The sequence below is a fragment of the Cavia porcellus genome, unplaced genomic scaffold (assembly GCF_034190915.1).
Source record: "Cavia porcellus strain 051 isolate PalLab524CR breed Dunkin Hartley unplaced genomic scaffold, mCavPor4.1 scaffold_1, whole genome shotgun sequence".
NCBI lineage: Eukaryota > Metazoa > Chordata > Mammalia > Rodentia > Caviidae > Cavia > Cavia porcellus.
Genome location: NW_026947484.1, coordinates 174,665,379 through 174,678,714, shown reverse-complemented (window position 1 = coordinate 174,678,714; position 13,336 = coordinate 174,665,379). Strand labels below are relative to the sequence as shown.

The 13,336-nt window shown below is 38.9% G+C and overlaps 1 protein-coding gene across 3 annotated transcripts in view; it reads right to left on the bottom strand.

The window, feature by feature from the left end:
* The window catches only part of Fkbp15 (FKBP prolyl isomerase family member 15), a 69,062-nt gene that overhangs the window by 8,789 nt on the left and 46,937 nt on the right, over window positions 1-13,336 (bottom strand). For 2 of the 3 annotated variants that reach the window (XM_063260516.1, XM_063260523.1), the window contains 6 exons: window positions 12,947-13,054; window positions 12,441-12,535; window positions 11,232-11,334; window positions 5,333-5,504; window positions 3,151-3,287; window positions 351-506 (listed from right to left, as the gene is read on the bottom strand). In XM_063260516.1, coding sequence (XP_063116586.1) covers window positions 351-506; window positions 3,151-3,287; window positions 5,333-5,504; window positions 11,232-11,334; window positions 12,441-12,535; window positions 12,947-13,054 — 771 coding nt within the window. The remainder of the gene's footprint in view (window positions 1-350; window positions 507-3,150; window positions 3,288-5,332; window positions 5,505-11,231; window positions 11,335-12,440; window positions 12,536-12,946; window positions 13,055-13,336) is intronic. The other variant, XM_063260520.1, reaches the window with a different exon arrangement.

Genomic DNA, 13,336 nt, shown 5'->3' with positions numbered 1-13,336 from the left:
TTTCAATAGATTTTTTTTTCATGCTTTACTTATACAATTAGATTTTTTTTTTTTAATCGGTACCGGAGACGGAATTCACAACTGCCTGCTTACAAGGCAGGTGCTTATGCCACTGAGCTAAATCCCCAGCCCCTATACAATTAGATATTAAAGAACTAATCTTTAAAGGCAAAAAGACTCTCTGTTTGATCCTGTTCTCCTGAATATATTTGGATAAGTTTTTTCAACTTTTCTCCAAAGTGAAGAATATCAACTGTAAGAAATGATACTAATGGATAGGGAAGAAAAATTAGAAGTTTTTCTCACTCCTTCACACCTTTTATTCCTAGAGAACTTCACTTTCCCATTACCTGCTCTGCAGCTGCTTGGTCTGTGGACACACGAGTCTTTTTCAAGAGTTGTCGAAGTTTGTCCAGTTCCTCCTGGTACAACTTGCGGATCTCATCCATCTCCTCCTCAGCCTGGCAGCGCTCTTGAGCTGACTTCTTTTTCCTTTCTGAGAGGTTCTTAGGAATAAGAGAACAGTCACTATCAGCTCTAATGGTTACCAGAAGGTAAGGGGCGATGGCGACAGTTACTTAGATGAGTCTGTATTCCATTTTGGGAATTATGGCATAATTAACATTCTTGGCTATGAGTAAGAAAAACTGTGATTAAAAAAAGGCAAATAAGGACTTTAATACTCTATAAAGAGCTAGAGAACACCTTGTTGTTGGTGAGTGCAATTGGAAGCTGATACTTTCATACCTTGCTAGTGGGAAAACAAATGGACATATTCTCTTGGGATAGCTGTCTTATGAAAGGCTTTAAAATACACACATCCAGAAATTTCGCAAACTATAATTTAAGGAAGCAGTAAGTCATGTTCATAAAAATTATAAGGATAATCACTTAAAAACAGTAAAACTGTTTCAGGTAAAACTGAAATCAGTCCCCCAAAAAAAACAGGAAAAAAATGGCTTAAAACTTTTTTTTTTTTTTTTTGGTCTTTTTCCTTTTTATCAGTACCAGGGATCAAACTCACGACTGCCTGCTTGCAAGGTAGGCGCTTATGCCGCTGAGCTAAATCCCCATCCCCAATGGCTTAAAACTAAAACTGATAAAATCATAGAAGAAACTAAGTGTAGACTAAGATTTCTCCTAAGAAGGCACTAGGCTTTGTTAGTGTTTGGTTGAACTTTCGGTAACAGTCTGTTCTTTTCATGTTTAAATTGTTCTAGAACATAGAAAATGAGGAATGTTCTCATTTTGTTCTATAGGGCTAAATATCCTGCAACCAACAAAGATAAGATACACCACAAAATTAGATGATAGCAAACTGCCTATCATAAAATCAGGGCTCAAGACAAGGTGACTGCTAGGTGTGCTGGTATATTCCTATAATCTCAGTACTCTGGAAGTCTGAGGCAGAAGGATTATAAATTTGAGCCCAGTCTGGGCAATTTAGTGATTTATCAAGACCATGTCTCAAGATACAAATAAAAACAAAGCAAGGGATGTAGCTTAATATAAAAGCCATGAGTTCAATCCTGAGTACTGCAAAAAACACAACAAAAAAGAGCCAAATGGAAAAATATTTGCAAAACCCATGACTAACAGAGGATTGATACCCTTAATAGGACTTGCCAATCAAACTTACCAATAGAAAAGAGGGTAAAGGACATTAAAAGAATTCATAGTAGAAATACAAGTAGGCATTAAATGCATGAAAAATTTACTTCTAATAAAAATGCATAGTAAAGGAAAACATTACATTACACCTATGGTGTCAATAAAGGTTAGACAAGGTGATATATGTACAGAGAATGAGTTTATTCATACAGTACTGAAAGTGTAAGTAGCATGTTCTTTGAGAATAATAAAATTTGATTAAAAAAGATTAAGGGGGCTGGAGATTTAGCTCAGCCGCATAAGCGCTTGCCTTGCAAGCGTGCGGTCGTGAGTTCGATCCCTGGTACCAATAAAAACAAAAAAGACCAAAAAACAAAAAACAAACAAACAAAAAGATTAAAAAAATTTGGGATGCATAGCATTTCCATCGAACCTATGACTTTAGTTCAAGCAATCTATCCTTTGAGAATGCTTAAACAAAGTCACTAAAATAATCACAATGTAAGGATGTTCACAGCACCTTGAAATAATAAAAAGTAGATATATAGATACGTACTGAGGGCTGGGTGTGGTGGTACACGCCTATAATCCCAGCACAAGGGAGGCTAAGGCAAAAGGACTTAAATTAGCAACCAGCCTGGGAAACAAAAGTGACTTCAGGGCCAGTCTACACTGCGTATCAAGGCCCTGTCTCAAACAAACCAACAAACAGTACCACCAGGGATATAGCTCAGCAGCACAGTGCCTGCCTGGCAAGCTCAAGGTCATGACTTCAATTCCTGGTACCAAAAAAAAAGATAAATAATTAAATTAGACTCATAAAGACTCATTATTATGAAAAGCTACAAAAAAAACAAGGCTTGACCATGGATCTGTGCTTGTGTATGAGTACTCAGGTTCAATCCCCAGCCCTGCCCTACCCCCAAACTCTAATTCTTATATAAAACAGATGTTCACAACACTTTTTAGAAAAGTATTAAACATGAGGCCATTATTATTTAAACAGGTCAGTGGCATAAGTGCCTGCCTGACAAGCCAGCATGAGGTTGTAAGTTTGATCCCCATGGGGGGAAAAAAAGGTTATCAGCATATGTATATGTAGGTATCAGAGAGTATGTATATTTTATGCATAACAGAAAACAATCTGGAAGGATCATACATTTCAGTATTTATAGCTGTTATCTCTAACTCAAACAGGAGAGATGGGACCAAGAATTTTGCATTTTACAATTTTCTGTATTATTTACACTTGCTTTAATGGATACATACTACTGTAATTTTTTTTTTTTTTTTTTTTTTGCCATTTTTGAGACAGGGTCTCATTATGCAGTTTAGGCTGGCTTTGAGCACATTTTGTAGCCCAAGTTGGTCTTGAACTTGCAAGGATTCTTCTGCCTCAGCCTCCCAAGTACTGGGATTATAGGCCTGTGCCAACACACCTGGCCCTACTGTAATTTTTAAAGGAAAATAAAAAAGTTTATTAAACAGTTAACGCTGGCTACTTGGGTCCAAGAGAGAGACCTGGCTTGTGGAACTTACCTTTTCTAGGGACTCCTTCTCAGCTCGAAGGTCTGACAGTTCTTCCTCTAGAGTTGTCACCTTGAGTTCCAGCTGCCTCCGGCCCTGCTTTTCATTTTTTAATTTGGACTGTGCTTGCTCAGAGGTTTCCTGAAGCTCTGGAGAGAAGAGCAGAGAGACTGAACCAGAACCAGAGCAGCAGGGGGCAATGTGGCATCCTAGCAGCTCTGTTAAAGCTGTATGCAGGGTCTAACCATCCTACCACACAAGCATCCAGCTCTCACCTCTTTCAGCCATTCCCTCCTGGGCGTACATCATATTCTAACAAGCAATAAGTTGCCCTCTTACCAACCCATATTTACCACACAATGAGTCATCTCTAATGTGAGTGTCATCTTCTACACATGCAAAATGAAAAGGAACATTCCAAGTCCACAGGCTACTTTCAAAACTGATCACTCTGGCAATTTCATCTCCTTTACCATTTTACCTCACCAAACAGGCTTTGGTATAGTATTAGTCCTGGGCCTCTCTTGTTGGGGACCACTACCCAGCAACTCTGAGCAAGATTTAAATTTCACTAATTGGCTTTCTATGTTTATCTATGAGTCTGTCCTAGGCCTTTGCTTGGAGATGGGAGCTGATTCATAGTAAGTGAACCTCTATGAATCACTAGTCCTGGCTGAGGCCTGCAGTGGCCTGGGAGGCCAGAGATACCTCAAAGAGCAAGATAAGGCCACAGCTGAAGACACCTTGGCTCCAACACTAATGAAGTAAATAGAGATTGCAGCTGCAGGCATCTCACTCCTGCAGTCTCACTCCTACCATAAATGTTATCTTGGAGATAAGATGGTTCTCTTATATTGGCTTAACCTACTACTTGGGGAAGTCTTTGAAGTGACCCCCCAGCCAGGTCCTGCTCATTTCCTATGCTTTCCTCAGTTTCCCCACCTTTTGTCTTAGTCCTAATAAAAGTGGGCTAATCCAGAGAACGCTTTGTGGGAGTCTCGTGCTCGACTAAAGGGTTTTGACCCTCCTGGAGCCCTAAAATTCATACAATTTGTCTTTTTTAATTTAACCTCTGCTGTACACTCATTTGGAAGAACAGGGATCTAGGTCAGGACCTGACACTCTCTCACTGCCTAGGAAAGATAGTCTCAATTTTTTTGGTAGCCAGAGTGACAGCCAGCTCTGCATTGGTTTCAGTACAGCAAGGCAGATGAATCAGTATGCTAGTTTTCACAAATCTTCTATTCGATCACCACCCCCCCCGCTTTTTTTTCCAGATTTTTTGAGACAGGGACTTGCTAGGCAATTCAGACTGATCTCAAACTCCCCATGTAGCCCAGGCTGGCCTCAAATTCTCAATGATCCACCTGCCTCAGCCTCTTGTGTGCTGGGATTACAGGTAATATGCCACTACCCCCCAGGAATCACCTATATTTAGCATCACTTCTGTGCTGAGTACTGAACTAGCATCCATTGAGGAAAGGACTTTACACAGATAAGTAAAACACCACCCTTGTCTTCCAGGAGCCTGAATTCTGAAAGGGAGAACAGATACAGAAACAGTGCTTATCACAGGCTATCTGTGACAACGGTCATAATCACTAAGCAAAAAGAATTGTAAAGGAGGGATCAAATGCTCCAGGAAAAACTGAGAAATCTTCTGAAAGAAACAGAATGTAGAGTGGACTGGAGGTAAATATTGCTCTGCACAGCAAGCTCAAAGGTTATATAAAAAGCAAGACAGGATGAGCAGAGGCATAGTCAGCAGGGCTTATGGCAAAGCTAGGATGAATCAGGCAATGTAACGGCAGAAGAACTGGGCAGGGGGCCTGAGTGCCAGACTAGTGTTGCAACCTATTTTCTAGGAAGGAGTAAATTACAACAGGAAGCACCTCTTCCTCAAACATCCACTGGGTCAAGAGTCAGATGAGGCCAGTCATAAGTATCAAAGATGTTCGCCTTAGACTTCCTCAATAGCGAACAATAGCAACTGATCAAATCTACATGGATAAAGTCAATCCTTTTGCTGTCCTTTATGTAAAATAATCACACAGGCTTTCGATTAGTGTACTTTGATTGTTGGCTCAGTTCTTCATAAACTTCAGAAGCATTATGTCAAAGGGACTGAGAGGAAGGAGAGGTAACTGTCTTAAGTTTCAATGGAATGATGCTATCTTCCTCACCATGGACATACCTGACAGCTCTGCCTGCAGTTTGAGGAGCTGGCCCCTGAGAAGATCCGTCTCCTTCAGGCTTTCTGTGAGCTGCATCTGCAACTCTGTTTCTTTCTTTTGGTGCACAGTCATTTTCAGCTGCAGGTGAGAGACCTGTGCAGTGGCTGCTGCTAGTTCTTCTGTCACTTTTGCCTGAGCAGTAACAAAGAAGGATGATATCACTCTAAACACTGGTATTCTCTGAGTGGTGACTTAATCTTACGGGACCCTAGGCTGACTGAACTGATAGAGAGAAAGGAAGCTAAGACTACCCTTAAAATTATGCAAACTCTCGAACCCCATCCTCATGCAAAAAATTTGTCCTTAAGAAATATTACAAAGACTGAAAAATTTTGTTGCAAGGATGTTCAATAAAAATTTTGTTATAAGAATGTTCAATACGGCATCATTTGAAGCTGTAAAAAACAAAAAAAGGAAAACTACCATAAAATGCTTAAAAAGTGATGATGCATCCATCTTGTACGCAGCTATTAAAAATGGTGTTTAAGGCTGGGAGAGGTGGCATATCCCGGTAATCCCAGCACTCGAGAGGCTGGAGGATTACCACCAGTTTGAGGCCAGTCTGGGGTACACAGTGAATTAAATATCAGCCTCTACAATAGAGACCCAGTCTCAAAAAAAAGTTAAAAAAAACACTTAATGGAATTGAATATAGTCACAACCTACTATTTTTTGTAGCTCCTTTTATCATTTGGTACATTGTCAGTTTCCTTCCATGAACCACTCTTCTGCCAGTATCAAGTATTCTCATCAAAAATTTGAATTTCTACCAATGTGATATATGAGAAACAGTATTCATGTCACTTCTAACTTTTCTATGATAAATACGCATTTTTATAATAAAAAAAAAGTGGTATTTTGCCAGGGGTTTAGCTCAGCAGCACAAGTGCCTGCCTGGTAAGCACCAAGATCATAAATTTGATCCCCAGTACAAAAAAAAAATGATATTGTAAAATTTAAACTGAGAGCTGGACATGGTGGCTCACGCCTGTAATCCCAGCACTGGGAGGCTGAAGCAGGAGGATCATTGCGAGTTTGAGACCAGCCTGGGCTACAAAGTGAGCTCAAGGCCAGCCTGAACTGCATAGAGAGACCCTGTCTCAAAAGACCAAAGGAAAAAAAAAAAATTTAAACTGAATACTTTCAAAAGCAATTAATTTCTAAGTCTCCAGTTTTTCCTGTAACTACAATAGATTACTTTTCGTGACTGCTTCAAAGAATTTTAAATGGTGCAGTTCATTAGCCAGGTTTATTTTAAAGAATCTAAATGGTCTGAAGTAACATCTGATGAGACTGAAATGTCTACCCTGGAAAATGCTCTAATGATATTCTAAATATTATGGGCAATATGATAATCACAAATGAAAGGATGAGCAATAAAAAACAATGGTAAATAAAAGACAAATCTCAGACCCATTTCTCCCGAACGGGATACACTCCCATAACATAAAAGAGAGGGCAGAAGGCAGAAAGGCAGTGAATGTTTGGACAACTATTCTTGATGTTTTGATATCTACGAATTTCTGGGATTGGACTCTCTTCTATGTCACACCACTATTACTATTATTCTACTCATACATATTACACACATTTTTGCAACTGTCTACTTTTTTATTATCATCTGTGCCTTCTTACAGTGTTTACTGTGCCCACCTATTTTAAACCTATTTGCTTCTTGCCTTATCCAAAGTCTTGAACAGTTTTCTAGCATCCATTTAAAATCTGATAGTTTAACTCTCTTAAAGGTGCGAGAAATAAATTAAAATTGTATATGAAATAAAAATAAACAGGCTACAATGAAGTATCTCTGAGTATGTCTGACTGGCTTTTAGAGTAACCTCTAAGATACTTATTTTTTGCTGTCTGGCAGCTTGAGGTCTTTACTTGCTAAAATACAGATGATAATGGCATCTAGAATTTTTGGATGTGTTTGTCATCTCCCCCAGATAGAAAAGACGTTTGATTCACTGCCCTGCTTCAAATGGCCCAGTGAAAAGTGAACTACCACAGAGCTCAGAGAGCTTTGCATCTATTTGTGGTTCATGGAGTTCACCAACACCAGGGCAATTACCAATCTCACAAGAGCTTGCAAGACCTAAGACCCCTGTGAGAGGCAATGGAATGATGGTCACTATCTTGCCAAAGGACAGTAGAGTTGAAAGGTCATCCAGAAGCTCTTCTTATCCCAGGTCCTTAGCAAGCAAGGCCTACTGGAAGCATAAAACTTAATACATTCACCCAAACACACATGTACATACACAAAAGAACCTTAAGATATTACAGTAACAGTGATTCTCTGCAAGTGGAAAGATTATAGGTGATTTATATTTAAGCTTTATTTGTATTTTCTAAATTTTATGAAATAAACAGATACTTTTATAATCATAAAAAAGTATATATATACTTTTGTGTGTATGTATATATGTTTATATGTATGTATTTGTATTATTATATACATGAATACAATTTTATAAAAAGGCATGTTAGGAAACTAGCAGAAACCTGCATACACAGCAGGTAGAATGGCGAGGGCTCCCTGATTCCCAACCTGGACCAAACTCTACTGTTAATATGGAAAGCTGGGGAAGGAAAGTAATGACAGGAAAAACTCAGAAATCAAGCAAGCTATATGGGATCCAGGAAGAGAGAAGCCAAAAAGCACCTCCCATGTGCCTACCAGAGCTTGGGCTGAAAATCAAGATATCCCCACCCCACACCATCCCCAAAGCAGCCAATTGGTTCAGAGGACAGGCTGAATTGATCCGACTGAAGTACAAAAAGCAGCTGAATGTTTGCATTGTTTGACTAACTTTGCAGGCCTAGGGCCGGTGGTCTGAGCGCAAACATGGGAGATTTCCTTGTATCTTGTTTTTGGAGCCCGGTGTGGTGGCTCACGCCTGTAATCCCAGCTTTTGGGAGGCTGAGGTGGGAGGATCATTGTGAGTTCGAGACCAGCCTGGGTTACAAAGTGAGCTCAAGGCCATATCTTGTTTTTGAAATCCAATATTGATCTCACTGTTTTGTTCTGATTTTTTTAAAATTTTGCTTTATTCAAGTATTCTGTTTTGATTGATTTTATTCTGTTTGGCTTGATTTTATGTCTGATGGAATGGACAACCACTGTGAAGATAACAAGAAATACTGTGATAGCCTTTGTTAATTTCCTATTACCTTGCTGTGAAGTTCTGTATCAATTTCATTGCTTTGTTTTGATTGGCTTTATTCTGTTGTATTTTGTTGGGTTTTACTATTTTTAAAATAAAATTTTAAAAATTAAAAACAAAACCTCAGAATTCAGGAAAACAAGAGAAAAAATATTAAGCTAGAAGCAGGAAAACAGTATCAGAAAAAGAGCTAGCAATTAGGCAAGGAAACAGAACACTGCTGACGAAGTGAGATCATGGGCAACTCTGGCTCGTTCAGGCCCTCAGCTAGTCCCCCTGTAAAATAGGAAGATTAAACTAGATGATTTCTAATAGTTCTTCCAGCTTTACTCATTATTCCATTGTTTTATGTGAAAATAATTAATTATATCACAGAGAAAATAATGTAATTTACCAAACATTCAGAGACCATTTAACCATATCCTTTTGAGTTGTCCAAAGGCACAGAAGTGCCTCCAGGCATGGAAGGACCTTACTGGCTTTTCTCCCATTCAGAGAAGAGAGAACAGAAAGACTGACAGTAAAAGGTCAATCAAAAGAAAGAAAGACAAAAAAAAAAAAAAAAAAGAAACACCCAGAAGGGAAGAATCAATGAAACAAAGGAGGCCACGGGAAATATGTGGTACCTATGCCCACATCATCAAAAATACTGGTACTTGGCACAGAAGAGTCCCTCAAGCAGATCCATGTAAAGAATGGGATCTAGAATTTAGGAGATGTTTGCCAAATGTTAGCTGTGATTATGGCTGCAATTATTATGACTACTACTGTTTTTGCTACCATAAATAGGTACTCTACAGAGTACTGATTCAGTGTGTTGGTTCAATGTGCTGTACCTAGACATCTTTGGGATTTAGCAACATGAAGACATTTGGGTGGATTAATGAGCTAATTCAAGGATTGGATCCTAGATCAAACTATAGACCGATATAGGCCAAACTGTTTCTATAAATAAAGCTTTACTGAGCTGGGAATGGTGGTACACACCTATAATCCCAGTAGTCAGGAGGCTGAGCCAGGAGAACTGCCAACAGTTCACAGTCAGCCCAGACTAAGGAGTAAGTTCAAGGCCAGCCTGAACTACATAGTGATACCAAAAAACCAAAACAATGAAAACAAAACACACACACAAACTTTATTGGAACATATACACCCACACACTCCAATGATATTCAACATGTATCACATGCCAAACTTATTAAGAACAAAGATGTCCAGAAGCTGGGTGTAGCAGCAGGTGCCTGTTGTGACAGCTGCTTAGGAAGCTGACAGCTACTTGGGAGGGGCACTGAATCACACAAGCTTGAGACCAGCTTGTGCAATATAGATAGCTAAGCCTGTATCTCCGAAAAAAACAAAATGACTGGCTGCCACCTCCAGAGACTGTGCCAAACTCAGTAAATACTGAGTAAATATCACAATAAAGGGGAACTTTTAAAGTTTTATTTTGGCCAGATATACTTAATTACAATTTCTGGCAATAACAGCTTTAATTAAACTCCCAAGTGACTGATTCTGAGGCAGTCAACAGTGTTTGAGGACCTCTGATAGAGAACGAGGATAATAAACATTTATTCCTGAAAAACAAAGGTGAGAACAATCTTTATATCTATTTGAATGCCCCTAGCAAGCCTAAGAGGGTAGGGAGAAAAAACAAAAAAGAAAAGTAAAGACTGAGAAAAAAATTGAAGCAGAGAGGAGAAATAGTACAAGGTACATTTTGTAAGGAGTGGTGAAGTGACTCTGGTACTACTTGACATCAATGTCACAGGCTGCTAAACTTGATCTAGGCACATTAGCATTCACCACAACAAAGAATTGACTTAAAGGAGCAATGGGAAAGAAGCATCAGAACTGGACAGGGATGAGCAGGGCAAGGCATTGCTTTTCTGAGAATAAAGAGTCAAAACATGAGTTGCCTGAATACTATGGTTAAACAAACATAAAGGTTAGCGTAAGACCTAAGTAAGGAGCCCTGATCATTACCAGAATATGAGAGAGTGAGCTCCACTAGTTATCAAATACATTCCGTTCAACTTTTCATAGTTTCAAAGAAAACAAATATAAACTATTTCTTAAAATTCCTGAGTAGATAAAAGAGTCAAGATCTCCCAGCTGAGGAGTCATAGCCCAAAGAAGAAGGAATCTACTCTGGATACGAGCATCACTGAAGGAGGAATGGGCCCTGAATCAGTCAGTCCCACCCCAATACTCACCAGCATCTTCCCTACTACAACTCACGCAACCATCCAAATTTCTCACTGTGGAAAGACTAAGTCACTCTAGAACTTTAAAATGCTTTGGCACATCCAGATGAAACAGCAAACTAAGCATAATGAGGGAGCAAACCAGACAATTCTATAGTCCACTAAAAACAATCTATATGCTTGTTTTCTCACAAAATAGTTTATGAATTTTGTCAACAAAATCAACAGTTAGTTTCTAACAAACTTGTGCAATTCTTACCTTAACCAAATTACTAAGACTGGTGATTGCTTCTGAGTCAACTTACTGCAGAGCAAAATTATAAAATAGAGATGTAGATGATGAATACAAGGAATCTGTGGGAATTTCTGGTTCACTTGCCAGAAATGGTAAAAATTCTCCTGAAAGGCCAGCTGCTAAGTACAGACAAAGGAACACTGCTCAGCTCAACATAGCCTGACCTGGGCTTTTCTCTGCACAATTACTTTACCTTCTCTTGTTCAGCATGCAATACTCTTGCCTGTGTGTTTTCTGTGGCTGTTTGAAGGGAGTTGTTCCTCTTCTCCATCATCAGGTTACTCTGTTCAACGTACCTATAAAAGAAATAAGCAAGAAGAAAGCCTTTATCAACACTGAGTGTACGAAGACACAACCCAATGCATATTCAGGGCTTGTAACATTGCTCTACACCTTTACCAAAATAATTCATAGAGTATTTTGCTTTCCTTAGATCTTTATTAATCATTTTTAGAGGTACCAACCTAGGTCAGAGATACATCATTCTGCATAGCGAAGGGGAGAGAAGTTTGAAGGGGAGATGAGGAGGGAAAGACATGGAAAGAAGACAACTACCAGAAACAGGAGAGAATAGATACTCTTCAGTCTCTGCCATATGGGAGACAGGAGGCACTGGGTAAGAGAAATGAGAGAATTTAAAAAAATGAAATGTTGTGTGGTAGCATATTCTCATGATCCCCGAATCTTTAGAAGGAGCCACAAAAATCAAAGAATGCTTGAATTTTATACAGAAATCAATGAGGCTACTGTTGAGTTCTAGTTAATAAAATAATCAGGCCATACAGAAGTGAGAAGAGTTGACAACAGAGTATTCTAAGTATTGACACTGTTTTCAGAGATGAGAAAACTGGAGGAATAAACAAAATGATCAAAGCCCACAATAAATGAGGGGTATAGCCAGGAGTTAAGTCATAGCCCTCTGAGCTGTTTCTACTGAAAAAGAAAACAGGTGATAATTTATAAAGGGCAAGAAACCAAAATAAGAAAAACAGAGCTGTGCCAGGTATAGTGATGCATCCACAAAATCCAGTATTCTTGAGAGGCTGAAGTAGGAGCTTTGCAAGTTTGAGTACAGCCTAGGCAATTTAGTGACTTCATTAGACCCTGTCTCAAAACAAAAAATAAAAAGTACTGGGAATGTAACTCAGTGAAAAACTAGGTTCAATCCCCAGTTGCTAAACAAAACAAAAACAAAAATAATTAGGATTGCAGGTATAGCTCAGTGGTAGAACATGTACTTAGTTCTAAATTTGATCCTCACACACCACACACACACACACACACACACACACACACACGAAACAGCAGAAATATTTATATTACGCCCTAAACAAACATGAGTATTAAATTGGGTATTTACATCCTTTCATCCATCCTAGACAGGCCCCGTACCTGTCATTACCTCTGATTCCGTTCAATTAGTTCACTAATCTTGTCATTCTGTTCTTCTATCCGACTACTCTTCTCAAGGATATCTTGCTTCAATCTCTCATTTTCCTAAATTCAAAATACAGAACATACAAGGTGAATATCTTAAGAGAAAAATGCCAGGGAATCAACTTGTGACACTGCTAACATATTTTGAAATGAAAAACTAGATCTCATGTCCAGAGATAGAATAGCTAAAAGAACACATCAAAATAACCCCAACAGATACAAATCACTCTAATGGAATGAGTGTATAAATGGGTATTAAATGAAGAAACATTCTGAAATAGGGCCAAAAAGCAGTCTGTCTTTTTGACTATATACATAAGTGACTTGGACTAAATTAAGCCACAATGGATCCTCTAGGATTTTGTAACCAGTGTAACATTTGTCACATGCTGTGTTTCTGGGGTGGAGGTTTTAAAGCATAGCTCATCTTGGGAAAGCAGGGCCAAACACTGTGTTCCTAACCAGGCTCACCTGAATGATTCGCTGGATGTTGCTCATAATTAGACTTGTTTCCATCGTAACTGACATGCTAGGAATAAGCATAGAATTGCCGGCATTGTGTTTCCGTAACTCTTCAACCTATGAAAAGGATGCCAGAAAGATCTTATGACAAACATTAAAAGAGAAATGGGATTTACCCAAGATCCTACAGCTTTTTTCAAGGGCTAAGTTTCTGAGACAACTGCTAAATGTAGCTGGAGATTTTTCCTGTTAAACAGATTCTACAGTAATGACAACTGGCCTCCTAGTGAAATAACTATGACTACGAACACAGGAAACCAAACAAAAGTTTACCTATACCTCTGGCTGCTCCCTGTTTACAACCAATTATGCCCCATCTTTGAACATTGCCCCAACCCT